At 35.6% G+C, this 13,360-nt stretch overlaps 1 protein-coding gene across 1 annotated transcript in view; it reads left to right on the top strand.

The window, feature by feature from the left end:
* The window catches only part of DNAH12 (dynein, axonemal, heavy chain 12), a 236,169-nt gene that overhangs the window by 124,208 nt on the left and 98,601 nt on the right, over positions 1-13,360 (top strand). Inside the window, 5 exon segments of the mRNA XM_012640974.1 lie at positions 3,582-3,634; positions 5,592-5,847; positions 6,794-7,093; positions 7,653-7,831; positions 8,985-9,177. Coding sequence (XP_012496428.1) covers positions 3,582-3,634; positions 5,592-5,847; positions 6,794-7,093; positions 7,653-7,831; positions 8,985-9,177 — 981 coding nt within the window.

Below are 13,360 nucleotides of genomic sequence, written 5' to 3'. Positions count from 1 at the left end.
CTCAAACAATCCGCCCGCCTCGGCCTCCCAGAGAGCTAGGATTACAGGCGTGCATAGTTTACTTTAGGGTTGGCTTTTCATGTTGTACATTCCATGGATTTGGAAAAATGTGTAATGAAATGTATCCATTATTACAATATCATACAGAGTATTTTCACTGCTGTAAAAATCCTCTGTGTTCTGTCTTTTCATTACTGCCTACACCCCAACCCCTGGCAACTTCTGATCTTTTACTGTCTTCATAGTTTAGCCTTTTCCAGAATGTTATGTAGTTGGAAGCATACAGTATGTATCTTTTCAGATTGGCTTCTTTCACTTACTAAATATACGTTTGAGTTTTCTCCATGTCTTTTCATGGTTTGATAGCTCTTTTCTTTTTTTTAGCATTGAATAACATTCCATTGGTTGGATGTACTGCAATTAACTAATCTATTCGCCTACTCAAGGACATGTTGGTTGTTTCCAAGTTTGGGCGATTATGAATAAAGCTGCTATAAACATTCATGTACAAGTTTTGTATGGACATAAGTTTTCGATTTCTTTGGGTAAATACCAAGGAACACAATTGCTAGATAATACGAAAAGAATATGTTTGGTTTTCTAAGAAACCACCAAACCATCTTCCAAAATAGTGGTACCATTTTTCACTCCCATCAGGAATTGAAGAGAATTAGTTTTGCTCCTCATCCTCTCTAGCATTTGGTGTTGTCAGTGTTTCAGATTCTTAAGGTCTTTTGCCTATTTTTTAATTGGGTTGTTGGCTTTCTTGTTCAGTTTTAAGGAATTCTTTGTATATTTTGGATATACAAATGTGTCTTTTTGTAATTCTCCCAGTCCGTGGCCTGTCTTCTTTTGACATTGTCTTTTGCAGAGCAAAAGTTTTTTAATGTCCAGCTTCTCAGTTATTTCTTTCATGGATCATGACTTTGGTGTTGTATCTAAAAAAGTCATCATCCATACCCAAGGTCAACTAGGTTTACTCCTATGTTATCTTCTATCAGTTTTATAGTTTTGCCCTTAATATTTAGGTCTGTGATCCATTTTGAGTTAATTGTTGTAAAGGGTATAAGGTCTGAGCTAGATTTGGTTTTTTGCGTGTGGATGTCCAGTTCTTCTAGCAACATTTGTTGAAAAGACTATCTTTGGTCTATAGTATATTGCCTTTGCTCCTTTGTTAAAGATCAGTTGACTATATTTATGTGGGTCTATTTTGGGGCTCTCTGTTCTGTTCCATTGATATATTTGTCTATACTTTTGCCAATACCACATAGTTTTGATTAAAAACAATTAAAGCTTTATAGTAAGCTTTAAATTTTGGTAGTATTAGTCCTCTGACTTCATTCTCCTCCTTCAATATTGTGTTGACTATTGTGGTTCTTTTGCCTCTCCATGTAAACTTTAGAATAAACTTGTTGACATCCAAAAAAAAAAAAAATAACTTGCTGGGATTTGATTGGTATAAAATTGATTCTATATATCAAATTTGGAAAAATTGTCATCTTCACAATATTGAGTCTTCCTATCCAACAAACATGAAATGTCTCTCCATTATTCAATACTTTGATTTAGTTCATCAGTGTTTTCTAGTTTTCTTCATGTAGCTCTTGTATATATTTTGTTAGATTTATCCCTAAGTATTACATTTTTTTGGGTGCTAGTATAAATGGTGTTGTGTGCTTTTAATTTCAAATTCCATTTGTTCATGGCTAGTATATAAGAAAATGATTGACTTTTGTATATTAGCCTTTTATTCTGCAAACTTTATAAGTCATCCGTAAAGGTTGGAATCAACTTCTTCCAAACTCCTGTTAATGTTGATATTTTGACCTTCTCCCATGAATCACAAATGTTCTTAATGGCATCTAGAATGGTGAATCCTTTCTAGAAGGTTTTCAATGTACTTTGCCCAAATCCATCGGAGGAATCCCTAACTATGGCAGTTATAGTCTTGTGAAATGTATTTCTTAAATAGTAAGACTTGAAAGTCAAAATTACTCCTTGATCCATGGGCTGCAGAATGGATGTTTTGTTAGCAGGCATGAAAACAACATTAATCTCCTTGTACATCTCCATCAGAGCTCTTGGGTAACCAATGGGCAGTAGTATTTTGAAAGGAATCTTTTTTTCTGAGCAGTAGATCTCAACAGTGGGCTTAAAATATTCAGTAAACCATGCTGTGAACAGATGTTCTGTCATCTAGACTTTATTGGTCTGTTTAGAGAGCACAGGCAGAGTGTATTTAGCATAATTCATAGGCCCCTAAAATTTTTGGAATGGTAAATGAGTATTGGCTTCAACTTAAAGTCAACAGCTGCATTAGGCCCTAACAACAGAATCAGCCTGTCCTTTGAAGCTTTGAAGCCAGGCATTGACTTCTTCTCTCTAGCTAGGAAAGTCCTAGATGGCATCCTCTTCCAATGGAAGACTGTTTCATCTACACTGGAAGTCTTTTGTTTAGTGTAGCCATCTTCATCAATGATCTTAGCTAGATCTTCTGGATAACTTGCTGCAGTTTCTGCATCAGCACTTGCTGCTTCACCTTGCACTTTTATGATACAGAGATGGCTTCTTTCCTTAAACCTTATGAACCAACCTCTGCTAGCTTCAGACTTTTCTTCTGCAGCTTCCTCACCTCTCAGTCTTCATAGAATTGAAGAGAATTAGAACCTTGCTCTGGATTAGGCTTTCACTTAAGGAAATGCTGTTGCTGATTTGATCTTCTATCCAGACCACTCAAACTTTCTCCATTTCAGCAATAAGGCTGTTTCATTTTCTTATCATTTGTGTGTTCACTAGAGTAGCACTTTTAATTTCCTTCAATAACTTTTCCTTTGTGTACATAACTTGGCTATTTAGTGCAAGAGGCCTAGCTTTCGGCCAATCTTGGCTTTCGTCATGCCTTTATCACTAAGCTTAATCATTTTTAGTTTTTGATTTCAAGCGAGATATTCAGCTCTGCCTTTCACTTCAACGCTTAGAGGCCATCATGAGGTTATTAATTGACCTAATTTCAATATTGTTGTGTCTTAGGGAATAGGGAGGCCCAAAAAGAGGGAGAGAGACAGGGGAACAGCTGGTTGGTGGAGCCATTAGAACATGCACATATATCAATTAAGTTTGCCACTTTATATGAGCCAAGTTTGTGGTGCCCCAAAACAGTTATAATAGTAACATCAAAGATCACTGATCACAGATCACCATAACAGGTATAGTAATAATTAAAAATACTGCAAGAATTACTAAAATGTGACACAGACACAAGGTGAGCTCACGCTATTGGAAAACGGCACTGATATGCTTGCTCCACACGGGGTTGCCATAACCTTCAATGTATAAAAAAAACAATATCTGCAAGGCACAATGAAGCAAAGCTCGATAAAATGAGGTATGCCTGTACTTTTCAACTATTATTTTGAATTATTGAAAATAATTTACAGATTACATCTTTCAAAGTACCATCCCCCCAGGGTTGAGAATTTGTGGGTAGCCTCCTAAGTAACCGTAATTAGCACTGTATGTTTCTGCTATGTTTAACTCTCTATATTTTCTGTGACTATTTGGGACCACCATATTTTTTACAGCAGTTTTATAGATATCCCTTCCGCTCCTCCCACATCAATTTCCTGGTGATATGGTTAGTTTCTAACATGTAAGATGTAGTTAGCATCTTTTAGTTTGGATTAATAATTCTTTATTCCTTCTCTCTCTCTCTTTCTTTTTTTTTTTTTTAGAGACAGAGTCTTCATGTATCACCCAGGTTGGAGTGCAGTGGTGCTATCAGAGCTCACTGTAACCTTGAACTCCTGGGCTCAAGTAATCCTCTTGCCTCAGGCTCCTCAGTAGCTAGGACTACAGGCATGTGCCACCGCATCTAGCTAATTTTCGTTTGTTTTTTGTAGAGATAGGGTCTCGTTATGTTGCCCAGGCTGATCTCAATCTCCTGGCCTCAAGTGATCCTCCTGCTTCAGCCTCCCTGAATGCTGGGATTACATGTGTGAACCACCACACTGGCCATTTCCTTCTCTTAAATGTACTTTCCTGTTCCTTGATATGCCATGATTTTTATCTCAAGGCAGGGTAGACTAATTTCAAAGCTACATCATGTTTTAGAGATGCAATTTTGTTATTACTACAGGCTCTTGGAATCCTTCCTCCAGGAAATAAACTCTGTTAATAGTGTATTCCCTATGCCCCAGTGATTTTTTCTATATAAATATACTTTTTATTTTTAAAAATAGGCTCATATTGCGTGTAATGTTTACAAATTATTTCTACTTAAATATTTATCTTGAACATCTTTTCATGTCAGTGCATATTTGTATCATTCATTTTATTGGCTTTTAATATTATTTAGTTGTGTGGATCTTGCTATTAATATTTAACATAATTTATTTAGCCAGTCTCCTATTGATGATTATTAGGTTGTTGCCAAGAGACAAATCATCTTTTCATACTCCTAGTATGCTCTTACACTAAGGAGTGACAATATGGATTTCCCCCAAGCCTTGTTTTTTTTACTTTTTTGTTGTTTTTGTAAAAGAGCTTCAGTATTAAAGTACTTCATGGCCTATTGAAAATAACAACATTTTTACTGAGTGCTTCCAACTAAATTGTGTCATTTCATACTCCTTTCTGATTAAAACTTCTTTGAAGCTTTATTATTCCATAATGGTTCCCTTTCTATATAACAAAATGTACAGGTACTATTTAGACATTTGTATCTGCTCTGAAGATCAGGTTTGAGATGAGAAAAGGAAAATCAAGAATTTGCTATAGCTAGGGTGACTGTATAATTTGTTGCTCAAATTGGGACATTTCTGAGATTAAAAGGGGACTGTTATTAATAATTACTCCAGGACAACAAGCACAAGCCAGAATTGTCCTAGGCAAAATGGGACATATGATCACCATACCTATAACCAGCTACAAATAGGATTGATCACTCATCCATGTTTCTGGATTTGAAATAAGAAAGAAAAAGTGGACGGGGTGCAGTGGCTCACACCTGTAATCCTAGCACTTTGGGAGGCTGAGGCAGGAGGATAGCTTGGGCCCGATTTGAGGTTGCAGTGATCTATGATGATGCCACTGCGCTCTAGCCCAGGAAACAAAGAGAGACACTGTCTCAAAAAAGAGAAAAGAAAGAAAGAAGAAAGAAAGAAAGAAAGAAAGAAAGAAAGAAAGAAAGAGAAAGAAAGAAAGAAAGAAAGAAGAAAGAGAGAAGGAAAGAAAGAAAGAAAGAAAGAAGAAAGAGAGAAGGAAAGAAGGAAGAAAGAGAGAAGGAAGGAAGGAAGGAAGGAGAGAGAGGGAGAAAGAAAGCGTAGAGGGTCAAATTGGAAGGAAGAATAGGAGGAAAGAAAGGGAAGGGCCCAAGGAAGAGTCATTCTAGATACCCAGAATCTGGGCAACAGAATCAGTGTCACTGAAGGGAAAATAGAATTCTGCTTTAAAAAAAAAAAATTGAAACATTATCTGAAGTTCTTCCTTTCAGAGAAGCTAAAATCAGATTAAATTTCTAGGGAGATCCATATTTCATTTCATCTTAATGTCTTTCTAACAGATTGCTTAAAATTTTTTATGTATTTTTCAAGGTATGATCTTAAGGACACAAGTAAAATTACTTTGGTTGACATAGAACTGATTGCTGCAATGGGTCCTCCAGGTGGTGGGAGAAATCCGGTCACTCCTCGTTTTATTCGACATTTCAATGTCTGTGGTATTAATCCTTTTAGTGACGAAACTATGATTCGAATCTTCTCGTCGATTGTAGCATTCTACCTCAGGACTCGTGAATTTTCTCCAGAGTACTTTGTAACTGGGAACCAGATAGTCAGTGGGACTATGGAGGTGAGCAAATAATACATTGTGAAATGTCTTAGTATGACATATTTCCCTCATTTGGCCCTTGCTTTTTAAAATTTTTTTAACATTTTTTCCCCATAGCCATTTACTTTGGTCTTTAGTATCAGAGAAATGTTTCAGAAGACTCGAGACTAGGTAAATCACAGGCTTTGAAATTAGGGAATCTAACAGGGGTTGAGCCTTGACTGCTATTTACTAGCTATATTACCTTGAGCAAGTAATTTGTATTTTTAATCATTAAAACGGGATATAATACCTATTTTGCAAGGCTGTTATAAGAAAACCATTCCAGAACCAGAAATTACCATATCATAGGTATTTCCCTGATTGTTAGCTTCCTACTCTGATATTTGTCAGTTTTCTCTACTTCCCTCCCATTCTTCATGCTTGTCTTTAAAAAAAAAAAAAGAATTCAGCATATAATAAAAATATACTGCATTTCCATATTATAGTCCATTAAGACATAAGGAAGAAGGTGGAGAAAGAGAATAAGGGAGAGAAGGGAAGGGAGAGAATGAATTTATTTGTTTTGAAGTCAATGGTAGTAAAGAGAAAATGATTTCAACCTCTTCATTTGGAATGCTTCAGAGTGAGTTATCTAATTGCATTTTCTACTTAAGTTTTCTACTATTTAACTCCAGATCATTCACTGTTAAATGGAACAACCTAATAACTGGGAAGTGAAAGTATGTCACTTCCTGGGCTTGGATGGAATCAGATAATATTACGTTCCTTCAACTTTACAATGCCTGGTTGAGCGCTGTAAATCAAAATAAACATTTACACCATGCTAGGCTTAGGACTATACAATTCATCAAGCCAATATAATCTGATAGAATAAATAAAATATTTTGTATAATAAACCATTTGTTACACGACTTTGCTGATTATAAGCATTTTATTTTTGCTTTGTTGCTTTTTTCATGTTCAGGTATATAAACAATCCATGGAAAATCTCTTGCCTACTCCCACAAAATCTCATTATACTTTCAACTTGCGTGATTTCTCGCGTGTCATCCGGGGCTGCTTACTCATTGGAAGAGATGCTGTGAAGAGCAAGCACACTATGATCCGTCTCTTCGTGCATGAGGTCCTCCGAGTGTTTTATGATCGCCTTATTAATGATGATGATCGAAACTGGCTGTTCAAATTAACCAAAACTGTTATAAAGGACCATTTTAAAGAATCATTTGATATTATCTTTTCACATTTGAGGAAAGAGAATGCACCAGTGAGTATGTTAAGTGATTACAAACATATCAAGTTAAAACAGTATTAACAGCGTGAATCGTCACCATCAATTAACTTATCTTTTAAAAATATTATTGCTTTTAATTAACATACTTTTTAGCTTTCCTCATAGATAGGTGCTTCTTTTGATATTTTCTTCACAGGAATGTATGTAACATAGAAGTTTTTTAAAGAATAAAACTTTGTATGCTAGGAATTAAATGGTATAATAGACGTAAAATGCTTAACGTGGTGACCATCCCCTAGTAACTACTCAGTAAATGGGAATCCTCCAGAACGACTTCTCCAGCTTCTATAAAAAAACAACAGAACTTATATGATAGGAAAAAAGCTTACTTTTCTTTTTATTTCCCAAGGATATAATTTTAGGTATTAATTTTACAAAGCTATTATTTACTACCCTAACGTTTAAAAGAATTATCTAAGTATCCAATTAATAATCATTCCATAACATTGATGAAATAAAATTTTGTACATTTTCTTATATCTACTTTAGAAAAAATTTTAGGTTTTGAAACTTGTTGATTTCCTTTCTATAGGTAACTGAAGAGGACTTAAGAAATCTCATGTTTGGTGACTATATGAATCCCGACCTTGAAGGAGATGATAGAGTTTATATTGAAATTCCAAATATTCATCGTTTTAGTGATATTGTGGACCAATGCTTAGATGAATATAATCAAACTCACAAAACAAGAATGAATCTTGTCATTTTTAGGTACCTATATTTCGTATTCACAGTTGAAATTGCTATCTATAAAGATTTATTATGAAGAGTTTAAAATGTACAAAAAGGTATAGAGAAACACACAGTGAATAACCTTTTATCCACCATCCAGCTTAAGACATAAAATATTAGCAACTTATTTAAAGTGTCCCATTGTAGCCACCCTCCCTTACTGCATCCTCCATCATAATCTGTAGTAGTAAAAAGAAACTCATGTTTCTTTGGACTTTTTTGTACATGTGTATGTTATGTTCCTAAACGTATATGCATAGTCTTATTTTGCATCTTTTAAAACTGCATATAAATGGTATAATACTGGGTGTAATCTTCTGCAAGCTGGTTTAGTCCATATTGTTTGTGAGAGTCACAAAAAATGAGTATTTACTACTATATTCATTCTATCATATAATTATACCACAATGTAGTCATTCTTCTGAGATAAACTTTTAGGTTTTGCTCTTATAAAAAATGCTTTGAAAATTCATATACATATCTCCTTGGGTACATGTGTAAGAATTTATCTAGGCTATTTTCCTAGAAGTGGGATTATTGTGTCATGGTATATAAGCATCTTTAAGTTTACTGTTAAATAAATTTTGCCAAAATATCTTCAAAAATTATTATTACTTTTAAGAGCTTCCATTGTTCTTCACCCTTGCCTACACTTAGGATTGCCAGACTTTGTAAGTTTTCCCAGTGTAAGGAGAGTGGAATGTTATCTCATTGTAGTTTTAATTTTAATTCTCCTAATTACTAGTGAGGCTAAATGTTTTTTCTGAATTTGTTATTTTATAGACAACTAATTTCTTATTTCTGACATAGAAATCTTAAGAGATTGAAGAAATGTATTTAATAAAAGCAGTAATGTACTGCCAGTTTAAGCAGCTAAGATTTCATTTTATTTGTATAACTTATATATTAAATTTCCTGAATTTGAACTTTTAGTTTTCCTCTATATCAAAGGATACAATTGTAACTGCCTTTGAAAAATCATGCTTTTTGATGATAAGCTGTTTAAAATTGGGATAGTTAACATATGGGACAACAAAGGCACATTCTTCTAGGAGAACGAAACAATAGTTACATGTAAATTTACATTTACATTTCTATTGTCATCTATAATGAGATTGTTATTTCATGGTAGGTATGTTTTGGAACATTTATCAAGAATATGTCGAGTTCTAAAGCAGTCTGGTGGAAATGCTTTGCTTGTTGGACTTGGAGGGAGTGGTCGTCAGTCTTTAACTCGTCTGGCTACAGCCATGGCAAAAATGCAGATTTTCCAGCCAGAAATTTCTAAGAGCTATGGTATGAATGAGTGGAGAGAGGATATGAAGGTAAAATTATGAAGAAACTTAGTATCTAAAATGACAGCAGTACATTCTTTTGTCTTTAAAGAGAGAGCCAGCCTGTAACTGTGTACTGAAGACCTGGGTGGTGAAGATAATAATACAATCCATAGAGCGCCTACTGTGTGTGCTGAACACTGTTTTGAGTGCTTTACCTACATGATTTCATTGTATAGGTACAATAATGCAATGCAGCAAGTGGGCTGTCTCTGCGTTTTACTGATGAGAACATTGAAGCTGAGGGAAATGTGATACACTACAGAGCAAGGCTTTCTAACTCAAGTCTTGTCCACTACACTATTTCACTGCTTCTGCTTAAAAAAAAACCTGATATATAACATTTGTAATATTTATGGGGTACATGTGATATTTTGATACATGCATAGAATGTGTAATGATTAAGTCAGGGTATTTAGGATATTCGTCACCTAGAACATTTATAATTCTTCTCTGTTGGGAACATTTCAAATCTTCTAGCTGTTTGAAAAACTATAATACATTGTTGTTAACTATAGTCACCCTACTCTGCCATCAAAAGCTGGAACTTATTCCTTCTAACTGTGTGTTTGTACCCATTAACCTACCACTCTTCATCCTCCTCCTCCCATCCCTTTCCCAGCCTCTGGTAAATGTCATTCTACTTTCTACCTCCATAAGATCAACTTTTTTAGTTTCTATGTGTGAGTGAGAAAATGTAACATTTGTCTTTCTGTGCCTGGCTTATGCTTCTGACTATATCTTTATTCTAGTTCAGGGAGGACTTTTTTCAGATAAACATATGGTTTCCAGCAGACTGCTAAGTATGAACCTCATGATGATGATGATAATGATAATGTCATTAATTTTGTCTTAATAGTAATCTTTTTTTTTTTTTTTTTTGAGACAGAGTCTCACTGTGTTGCCCCGGCTAGAGTGCCGTGGCATCATCCTAGCTCACAGCAACCTCAAACTCCTGGGCTCAAGCGATCCTCCTGCCTCAGCCTCCCGAGTGGCTGGGACTACAGGCATGTGCCACCATGCCCGGCTAATTTTTTCTATATATTTTTAGTTGTCCAATTAATTTCTTTCTAATTTTAGTAGAGACGGGGTCTCGCTCTTGCTCAGGCTGGTTTCGAACTCCTGAGCTCAAACAATCCGCCCGCCTCGGCCTCCCAGAGAGCTAGGATTACAGGCGTGAGCCACTGAGCCCAGCCAATAGTAATCTTAATAGTTCCTTCAAAGCTGTGTTACTATCCCAGCAACCAATAGAATAATGGAGTGTATACATGGGGCTTCATCCTCTTGTGCCTAGGGGTCTGCAGTCTGCAACAGAGAGATGATCCAAAGTGAAAAAAGAAGGGAATTTTTGCTGGACCTCTTTCACTTTCACTGACCCTTACGTACTAAATTTCTGCATCCTAAAAGTTAGCATAGAGAAATGGATTTTACTTGACTGCTTGCAGGTGGAAATGGTAGAATCCAAGCTGATATCAAATAAGTCTACATAGACATGAAAGAAAAAAATGACATTTTATTTTTTTTATTTTATTTTTTTAGACAATGTCTTGCTCTATTGCCTGGGCTAGAGTGCAGTGGCATCATCATAGATCACTGCCACCTCCGATTCCTGGGCTCAAGTGATCCTCCTGCCTCAGCCTCCTGAGAAGCTGGGACGCCAGGTGTGCACCACCACACCTGGCTAATTTTTGTATTTTTTCTAGAGAGGGGGTCTCACTCTGGCTCAGGCTGGTCTTGAACTCCTGGCCTCAAGCAATCCTCTTGCCTTGGCCTCCCAAAATGCTAGGATTAGAGGCATGAGTCACTGTGCCTGACCACTTCTTTGTTTCTTATTTTCTCTCTTACTGCCTTTTGTGTTTTGTTGATTTTTATTTGTAGTGACGTGCGTTGATTCATTTCTTATTTCTTTTTGTGTATATTCTGTATTTTCTTTGTGGTTACCATTGCTATTACATTAAACAACTTAAAGTTATAGCAATCTGTTTTAAACTGGTAACAACCAAACTTCAATTGCATACAGAAATTTTATACCTTTATAGCTCCACCCCTTCTCCATTTTGTTATTAATGTCACAAATTATATATTTATATACCAATTAACAAAGATTTATAGATTTTTTTGTGTACATGCTTTTGTCTTTTAGAATTAAAGTTAGATTTATGCTCCAAAATTACAGTAATACAGATTCTCTATTTATCCGTATATTTAACTTTACTGGAGAACTTTGTACTTTTGCATGGCTTCATGTTGCTGTCTAATGCCTTTTGTTTCAACTTGAAGGATTGCCATTAGCATTTCCTGTAGGGTAGATCTAGTGGTAATGAACTCTCTCAGTGTTTGTCTGGAAAGGTCTTAATTCCACCTTAATTTTTGAAAGGCAGTTTTGCCAGATACAGTATTCTTGATTGACAGATTTTTGTTTCTCTTTCAGCACTTTGAATATATCACCCCATTTCCTTCTGGTCTGTAAGGTTTCTAATGAGAAATTCACTGACAGTCTTATGAAAGCTCCTTTGTACATGACAAGTTGCTTTTCTCTTCCTACTTTCAAGATTTTTTTCTTTGTCTTTGACTTTTGACAGTTTGATTATAATGTTTCTCAATGTGGGTCTCTTTGAGTTCATCCTAGTTGAAATTCATTGAGCTTCTTGAATTTTATGTCCATTTTTTCCCTTAGATTTGGGAAGTTTTCAGCTATTATTCTTCAAATAAGCTCTCTCTCTCTCTCTCTGTCTCTCTCTCACTCCCCCCTCCTTTATAATTTTGCGATTCTCATAATGCATATGTTTATCCACTTAATGACATCCCATAGCCTCTTAGGCTCACTTCACTTTTCTTTATTCTTTTTTATTTTTGCTTCTTTGGCTCAGTGATTTCAAATAATTTGTTTTCAAGTTAGCTGACTCTTTATTCTGTCTGATCAAGTCTAATTTTGAACCCCTCTAGTAAATTTTCAGTTTAGTTGTTGTATTTTTCAGCTCTAGAATTCTATTTTGTTATATTTTATGGTTTCTATCTCTTTGTTACTATTCTCATTTTGTTCATGCATTGTTTTCCTGATTTATCTTATTTGCCTATCTGTATTCCCTTCTACCTCATTGAGCGTCTTTAAGGTAGTTATTTTAAGTTCTTTGTCCATCAGTTTATGGATCTGCATTTCCTTATGGTTGGTTTCTAAAGCTTCATTTTATTTCTTTGATTGGACCATGTTTCCTTGTTTCTTTGCAACCCTTGTGATCTTTTGTTGATTGTTGACTATTTGAAAGACATCTACCTCTCCCAGTCTTTATAACTGGCCTCATGCAGGGGAAGACCTTCACCAATCAACCTGGCTAGAGGTTCTGGGACCTCTCAGATCTTTTCTGGGGATGGGTCTTCATTGAGGTTGTATATGTGCTTTTATTCTAGAATGTATGAGTGCTTTTAGCTATCTTAATTTCCTGTTTCTTCTCAGGAGCTTTTGGTTTCTGTTATATTCTTCTGTCCTTAATCTCTTCCTCTCCCTGAAGCCTGCCTGTGGAATTTCAGTTTCTGCCACAATAAAAAACCAGGGCACTCACCTCTTTTTTCAGCGGTCTCCAACCTGGTATCCAAACTATGCCATTGTTCCTGTCAGCACCCCAAGCCAGGTGAGACAGCCCACAGATAAGCCACAATGCTGGACTGAAGTTCAACTCTATTCCTTCTGACCTGAGGAAGGAGCCAGGATTTGGATGGTATTCTCCAAATCTCACCACACTATGCCAAGTTGGGGGAGGGGCTAGGGTAAGAAAAATACTAGGTCCTTGCTTATCCTTCTGTGAATAGTTCCTTCTCTTGTTTATGCTCTCTCCTGGGTGCTGCAGCCACTTAACTAGTCTCTAGATTTCTCACAAAAGCATTTTGTTCTGTATATTGCTAATTCAGTGTCTCCATGGGTGAATGAGAGCCTGGAGGTTCCTCGTTTGTCATCTCGTTGATGTTATAATACTTCTTAGATTCTTCATTTGTATAATTTAGATAACACCACTTATTTCATAGATTGTGGTATAACGTATGTAAGGTTCTTTTTAATATTCCTAGCTTATAATTAGTATTTTGAAAATGTTAATTCTTCTTTCCTATTTGGAAATAGTTGTACACATTGTATGTTTGAATATGACTTTTAAATACAATGATGCTCATGGCAATAAAT

Source organism: Propithecus coquereli, unplaced genomic scaffold, assembly GCF_000956105.1.
Source record: "Propithecus coquereli isolate 6110/MARCELLA unplaced genomic scaffold, Pcoq_1.0 Scaffold1, whole genome shotgun sequence".
In the NCBI taxonomy this organism is placed as follows: domain Eukaryota; kingdom Metazoa; phylum Chordata; class Mammalia; order Primates; family Indriidae; genus Propithecus; species Propithecus coquereli.
This window is presented reverse-complemented; position numbering and strand designations above follow the sequence as displayed.